The following is an 8,292-nucleotide window of genomic DNA, read 5'->3' as shown; positions in this document are numbered from 1 at the left end:
TTTCAACTTTTGGACGATATTTAAACAGATTGACTTGAGTCAATATCAGATAGTGGTTGTTTATACAATAAACAAATATTATATAAAAGAGGTTTGTAAGTTATGAGAAAACTATATATTTAGAACTATCACTCTCATTTTACTATTACGATCGTTCCCGTGAGTATGATAATATTATAATTAACTGAAATAATATATAATGTAAGCCTGATGTCATATTGTGTAACAATCTGGCATGTATGATACTGAGTTTGATTAATAAATTTCTGATTCAAAAATTGTTCGTATGGATGTCGATAGAATAGTCGATATTTAATTAAGCACTAGGAAAAGTGCACTTTTGCTCGCGTCATCCGGGCTTTGGATATCAGGCCCAACGTCGGGCTTTGGCAAGGGTATTCTTCCGTTTCACCAAATATCAGCACATCGTTAACAATATTTGAAATGTAAAAAAATGGTTTATATGCAAAAATATCAAACATTGGGACTGATTTTGGGCCCGATATCGGGAAGTGTGGATGTAATTGGCGCTTTAGGAATATTATATCTATGATTTCTGTAAAACTGCGTTGCTTATATCCGAACGTACCAAAATTGACATTGACATTGAGAGTTAACCCGAAAATGCTTATATTTGTATATGAATTAAAATCTATAAATACATAGTAATTCCAGAACGGTAGATTTTAATAAAGATAATAGTAATTTTCATAAGACGTAATAAAATATCTCTGGCTATTTAGTAGCCATTGTTACATTCAACGTTCAATTCTTAATAGCAGCTACTACTTGACTTTCATAAATCTTATTATCCCAGTGGATCCAAACAATTTAGAGTTGCCCTTGTGCCGTGAAGAGTTACTTGTTTTTTGCGTGTATGTTTGTTTGTATATAAAATTAATCTAGTCTTATAATTGTTAGGACCTTATTTTAGGATATTTTAGTGGTGAAAATCAAGAAAAATGTCTTCATGGTTGAGTGAGGACCCAGTGAAGTTGGAAGTGGCGAACGAATCTGTCCAAGCCTGCAGAGTTTGCCTGGCGTGGGATGTCAAACTGTACAATATCCATGAATGGGGGCTTAGTGATACATTCACGGATATTATGGGAACTACAGTGAGTTTATATTTAAATTTAAGCTGTAGAGATTCATACTAACATTAAGTGAATTTAACACAGGCTAACAGTGCATGAGCGAGAAAAAATTAAAGGGCTTTATTAATAACATTACAATCAATATTATATTAATTTTATGAAATATACCAACTTTAACAGATCTAACGGATTTAGACTTGGATTAAATTACTGATTCATTGTTAAAACTGGAAAGGAACAGGCCAGGGGAGAGACATTTTGCATGTTTGAAGTGACATTTTAAGAAACAAACATTTATTCAGCAAATAGGCCACAGGGGCCACTTTTTCATGTCAATTTTTTTTACAATAAATAACAAAATACAATTGCAAATATGGAATCAATTAAATATAAGTTACTTGATTAGAGATGTATACAGTCTCTAATTGTCAAATTACACGAAAAAATATGATAAAAACTACAAACAACAAATACTAACATTCTTTAGAGATGTAAAAGTCTCTAAGCGTCAGAGATAAAATATAATTTAAAAAACAATACCACTAAAACATCCTTAGAGATATAAAGGGTCTCCAAGGATTGAATTCTTATATAAATAATTAAAAGACATGAAAATAACAAACAGACAAGAACCGAATGAAGTGTCTCACGTTAATGCCACTCAATGCCTCATTGTGAGAAGACTATGTTAATTAATTAATTGAAATTAACTGTCCATAAAGTAAATGCAATCTATTAAGGGATACTAACGTAGTTCAATTACATGTTTTAAGAAAAGTATGGATATGTATCATGGACATTGTTAATACCTCGTAACTTAGAATCACCCATTTATTTGATGTACCATACGTGTCTATCTCTATCTGTCATTGTTAGAAGCCTAGAAGTAAGGCACGCAAAGTGCACACCAAACGTTGCAAGTTCTAACCGTGGCTCATATCAATGAGTTGGGTGCACTACACTTTATACAATTACTTTTCATATAAAATAGTTTGAAATATCGTAATTTTGAAGAACACAATACAATAATATAAAATGTGTATTTATTATTCCAATACTTATTAAATAAAAAGATACAATCATTAAAATACTTAAGGACTAACAAATAAAATTAACTATAAATAAAACTAAACCTAAACTAACCACTAAAAAAAAAAAAAAAACTAGTCAAACAACCCACCCCGCGTCGCTCCCAACGCAAAGGTGCCCATCACGCTTGCTGCGTTCCCGCGTTGAACCGCGATGGACAACCTCTGCGCTAGGAACGACCCGGAGCGGGGGTCGAGACCCCTTTCCTGCAAGCGCCCAATAATACTACTATATTACCTAATCCTAATCAACTTCTTCTTTCTTTCCATCCTGTTACCCCCTGCTGGGGTGTAGGGCTCGAACCATTTTCATCCACAGACTCCGGTCCTGGGCAGCTTGGGTAACCTCCTCCCACCCCATACTCAATACACCTAACTTTTGCTCCATGGAACGATGCCAAATAAATTTAGGGTGACCATGTTAATTGTGTTTTTTAATATTTATAGCAACTGATTTTGGCGATATTACAGTTTTTTGCTATGTCACCATTCTGGTTTAGGATTAATATAGGTTGATGTAATGTTTATTCCAGCTATCTATGTGGGATGGGTTCCCACAACATCTATGCGCGTGGTGCCGCGCGCAGCTCGCTCGGGCGCAGGCGCTGCGCGCGCGCTGTCGCCGCGCCGACTCGCTTCTCAAGCAGGCACTCATGCACCAGCATTTTGTGAGTGTCCAACATCACTAAGGCCAAAATACTTACCGCGAAAACCGAATATCGTTATCTGAGGGAGGCATCAGTCAGATACCGATTTTTAATTTTTCGGCTTTCGCGGTAAACCCTCAGGCCACACCGGTGGTTGAGCTGCAAATGGAGACTGGCTGACTGTCGGACGAGTTGATAAAGACGCAGCCAGTAATTAATGGAATACCAAAGGCGGCCTTTGGGTGTGGCGAGTGGGGCAGTCGTACAGGGCCTCACTGCAGGCGGTTTTATTTTTTACGTGAAAATCAGTGGCTATCCGGGGCTAGTTCTTAGTCTATCTTTATAACTGCCATTTTAATGCCTGCAGATGATGTTCTTCGTTGTGTGTGATAATACTGATAATAGTCGTATTGCGTATGTCTTATAGTAGTGAAACAGTTGTCGCGTACCACTCCAGCAGGGCGACCGCGGGGTGAGGTGCCAGCGGGGGGCAGCCGAAGTGAGGACGTTACTTACTAGCCACCGCGGCAATGGCTCGGCTCCGTTACATTTTTGTACATTTTTAAATATTAAAATCATAGTAACTACATTGGAGTTCATATTTAGCATCCACAAAATTGGATAGCCCCTGAACATTGGTCCTTCGAACCGGATCAACTCACTGCTGGAGTGGTACGCGACATGCCGGCGGACCTTGAAGTGTCACCTTCAACTGCAGTGTCCACAGGTAAGGGGCAGATCTTGGTGAAGTCTCTGCGTAGCTGCCCAGTGGCAGTTTGAATTTCTGCGACTCGGGTAACACCGTCGCGCCCTGGGAAGACTTGTTGTATTCTCCCTAGGAGCCATTTAATTGGAGGCTGTTGCTTATCTTTAATTACGACGAGGGTTCCAATCTTTAGTTGCCCGTTCGTCGATTGCCTCCATTTAGTTCGGATCTGAAGCTCGCTTATGTACTCCTGTTGCCAACGTGCCCAGAAGTTCTGGCGTAGCTGCTGGATCTTCTGGTATCTGTCCACTAATCTGGTACGTGAAGTCAGATCTTCCTCTGGGATCGCTGTCATACTTCGCCCGATTATGAAGTGCCCAGGTGTGAGTGGCAATAAGTCATTCTGGTCCGAGCTAAGTGGGGTCAAGGGTCGAGAATTTAAAAGTGCCTCTATATAAGTCAGTGTAGAATACAAATCCTCATAAGTTAGGTTAGCTGAACCTAGTACGCGGCGCAAATGATGCTTTATAGATCGTACACCGGCTTCATGCAGACCACCGAAGTGTGGCGCGTGTGGAGGCAAAAAATGGAAATTTATTGATTCCGAGGTTATGGCCTCTGAAATGTCAGAAGCGTTTTGTGCAACAAAAGATTTGAGCTCGTTAGCCGCGCCCACAAAATTCGAGCCATTGTCGCAAAATATGTCTAAAGGTTTTCCTCTGCGAGCAATAAACCTCTTGAGAGCGGCAATAAAGTTAGCTGTGCTCAGATCACCCACCAGCTCGATATGTATGGCCTTGGTTTTGCAGCACACAAAGATACAAATGTAGGCCTTTATAAGACGACAACCACGCCCCCTACGGTTAGCCATCATTATGGGCCCAGCGTAGTCAACATTGACTTCCAAAAACGGAGAGCCTGGTTGCAGTCTTTGTTTGGGTAGATTGCCCATGATTGGAGTGACGGTACGACCACCAAAACGACGACAAGTTACACATTGGTGTGAAACGGATCTCGCTATACCGCGTCCCCCAATAGGCCAATACCGTTCCCTTATTGAATAAAGCAAGTGCTGAGGACCGGCGTGCATGAGAGCTTTGTGTTGACATTCGAATAACAATTTAGTTATACGATGATTTTTGCTTAATAGAATCGGATGAACCTTGTCATATTCATAATCCGAATTCGACAATCTGCCACCTACCCTAATTAAATTTAAGTCATTAGTGTCTATGTACGGGTTCAGTGACGAAATCGTAGATTTTTTGATGGACGTTCCCGATTTCAACTTAGTATATTCTGTGGGAAACGATTCCTTTTGTGAAATTAATATTAAATGTTTCAATGCATTGTCTAATTCCTCAGCACTAAGTGGGCCACTTCTTTTGTTGGCTCTGAAGCGCGTGTTGTGAATGAATCGTGCAATGTAGGCAAAGGTGCGTTGCATGCGCTTCAGATCTGAGAATTTGTTAAACGGAAATGTCTCATCAGTACTGGAATTGACTGCCAGGCATGTATTTTGAGTTTTAACTTCAGGTAAGTTATTAGTATTTAGTTTAGATTTTAATTGAGGCCATGAGTGCTCTGGCTGGGATAAAAATTGTGGACCGTTCCACCATAACTTGTTGTGCACTATTTCGTTGGCTGTCAATCCACGTGAAATGTGGTCTGCGGGATTTTCGTTGGTTGGAACATGTCTCCAAGCATGGTTAGCACAAGTGGACTGTATTTCGGCAATTCTGTTACGAATGAATGTTTGCAACTTACTTGGATGCATGCTCAACCAACCCAATACAATAGTTGAGTCAGACCACAGAAAGCAACTGTCAAATTGCAGTCTCATGGATGTCAAAATCTTGTCCAGCAACCGAGAACCTAGTAGGGCTGCGCATAATTCCAAACGGGGCGTGGTCAATGGTTTAAGTGGGGCCACTTTCCCCTTTGAGCACAGCAAATTGACAGTCACTTCATTATTTTCGTTTGTTGAACGCACGTATGCACAAGCACCATAGGCTACTTCGGATGCGTCCACGAAGATATGTAATTGTAATGTAAATTGACAGGACTGTGACATATTGCGTGTCTAGGGATTTGTACTTCGTTGAGATTGTGCAACGTCAGCACAAACGCTTGCCAAACATCTTTTATGTCATCAGGGACAGCTGAGTCCCACGATAACTGGTGTAACCACAACTTCTGCATCATGACCTTGGCTTCTAAAACAGTTGGTGCGACTAAACCCAAGGGGTCAAATATCTTAGAGATAGTCGACAGTATGTTTCGTTTAGTGACAGGGCCTTTAAGGTCTATATTAGTTGTGATACACAAGCTATCGGAGATACTGTTCCAGGTAATGCCTAAAACTTTGGAACTATGCTCAGGGCATAGGTCCAGGTTTCCTTCGGCACCTACAACAGTCTTGTCATTGGCTATATTTTGGAGTACTCTAGTGTCGTTTGATCTCCATTTTCTCAGTGGAAAACAAGCACTATTCAAGACTTCTGTAAGTTTGGTGTAGATCCTAGTGGCACCCTCTGCAGAGGAGCACCCGGAGATAAGGTCATCGACATAGAAATCCTTAGCTATGATTTCTTTTATAATAGGATCATCACACTCAATTGATAATTGTCGTAAACAGCGGATGGCCAGAAAAGCCGCCGACGACGTACCATAAGTCAAGGTATTTAATTGAAATATTTTTATAGGTTGGGAGGGGTCATCCCTCCACAATATTTGTTGCAAAGGTCGTTGCGATTCAACGACGCCGCACTGGCGATACATTTTTGCTACATCTGCAGTCAAGGCCACGTCATGTTGTCTAAAACGCATTAAAATTGAAAACAAATCGTCTTGTATAGTCGGGCCGACTTGCTGCAAATCATTGAACGAGTAGCCAGATGATGATTTAGCTGAACAGTCAAAAACGACCCTTAATTTGCTAGTAATACTGTCACTTAACACAGCATGATGTGGCGCAAAATAGGTAATTTGCGCCCTATCGTTATGTGATTCACTCATGTGACCTAATTGTATATATTCATGAATGAACTTCGTATAGGATTCTTTTAAGCTAGGGTTTTTTTGTAGTTTATTTTCTAAGGAAAGAAACCTTTGTTTTGCTAAGCGATAGCTATCACCTAATAAGCTAGGCGATTCTTTGAGTGGAATGGTGAGTAAAAATCGACCGTCAGGTAAACGTGTCGTGTTTCGTACAAAGCTTTGTTCACATTCCATCTCCTCTACACTCAAAGACGTAGAATCATTTGTTATGGAATCTAGTTCCCAAAACCATGCTAATTGTTTTTGTATTGTGCAATTTTCTAAGTTATTTTTATTGTGTATTTGTGCATTTGTGATATTTTGTGCATGGGCGAACCCGCATATGTCCGTCATGCCTGGTACCGAGCCTCCTAGAACCCAACCGAATTTTGTTTCATGCAATATTAAATTTGTATTATCTAAGTCGACTTGCTCTGATCCCAATAAACCCCAAAATACTTTGTTCCCTAGTAGGATGTCAATATTGGACCTTTCATAAAAACTTGGATCAGCCAATTTGACATTTTTGGGTAAATTGAATGCTTTAATATTCATTGGCTCACATGGCCACGGTCTAGTTATGACAGGTATGACAGTACAGCTTATTTCAATGGAATACCTTGACTTATGGTACGTCGTCGGCGGCTTTTCTGGCCATCCGCTGTTTACGACAATTATCAATTGAGTGTGATGATCCTATTATAAAAGAAATCATAGCTAAGGATTTCTATGTCGATGACCTTATCTCCGGGTGCTCCTCTGCAGAGGGTGCCACTAGGATCTACACCAAACTTACAGAAGTCTTGAATAGTGCTTGTTTTCCACTGAGAAAATGGAGATCAAAGTGCAGTGTCCACAGGTAAGGGGCAGCTACGCAGAGACTTCACCAAGATCTGCCCCTTACCTGTGGACACTGCAGTTGAAGGTGACACTTCAAGGTCCGCCGGCATGTCGCGTACCACTCCAGCAGGGCGACCGCGGGGTGAGGTGCCAGCGGGGGGCAGCCGAAGTGAGGACGTTACTTACTAGCCACCGCGGCAATGGCTCGGCTCCGTTACATTTTTGTACATTTTTAAATATTAAAATCATAGTAACTACATTGGAGTTCATATTTAGCATCCACAAAATTGGATAGCCCCTGAACATTGATCCGGTTCGAAGGACCAATTACGATACAAGTACGAAAGTAGAAATGCCCAGCATAACTAAGTACGAAAGTAAAATAAAAAGGTTTTAAATCGATACGAGTTACGAATAACCTATTCGCACGTGTACCGTACAACGTTTTACAGTCCATTAGGCCCTTAAAGCTTTCGACATGGAAAGTGCTCATTCCCGCACTAGCACCATATGTACTGAAAATGACATTAAACAACATAGAATGAACGCAGGGGGAGAAAACCAGAGCGTTCGGTCTTTCTCGGCTCCGTTCGGCTCAGCATTGCTCCGAGCAAATATTAGGGTTGGCACGACTTGACGTTCCCTTGCTTGCACAACTATAGATAAGATAATTATATAAATTTTGATAACCCTAAATAGCCGAAAGGGATAGTTCCATAGATTAGAAAGGGACAACACGATTCGGCCCTGGATCGCTGTCAAACTTTAGTTTTGCAGGAAGTTTCCTTTATATACGGTAGTACTACCTATTATTTATTCTGTACTAAAGCCCATTTAAAGTATACTATAGGGCACTTAAAGCCCGACCAGAAATATAT

The 8,292-nt window shown here is 40.6% G+C and overlaps 1 protein-coding gene across 1 annotated transcript in view; it reads left to right on the top strand.

Annotated features, from left to right (window-relative positions):
* Positions 1-635: 635 nt before the first annotated feature.
* Positions 636-8,292, top strand: part of LOC133532552 (zinc finger protein ZFP2-like) — a 36,719-nt gene continuing 29,062 nt past the window's right edge. Inside the window, exons 1-2 of the mRNA XM_061871280.1 lie at positions 636-1,115; positions 2,716-2,850. Coding sequence (XP_061727264.1) covers positions 963-1,115; positions 2,716-2,850 — 288 coding nt within the window. The 5' untranslated portion in view covers positions 636-962. The remainder of the gene's footprint in view (positions 1,116-2,715; positions 2,851-8,292) is intronic.

Source organism: Cydia pomonella, chromosome 27 (genome assembly GCF_033807575.1).
Source record: "Cydia pomonella isolate Wapato2018A chromosome 27, ilCydPomo1, whole genome shotgun sequence".
Taxonomy (NCBI): Eukaryota; Metazoa; Arthropoda; class Insecta; order Lepidoptera; family Tortricidae; genus Cydia; species Cydia pomonella.
The sequence above is the reverse complement of the archived record's forward strand: the minus strand, read 5'-3'. Positions and strand labels throughout refer to the sequence as shown.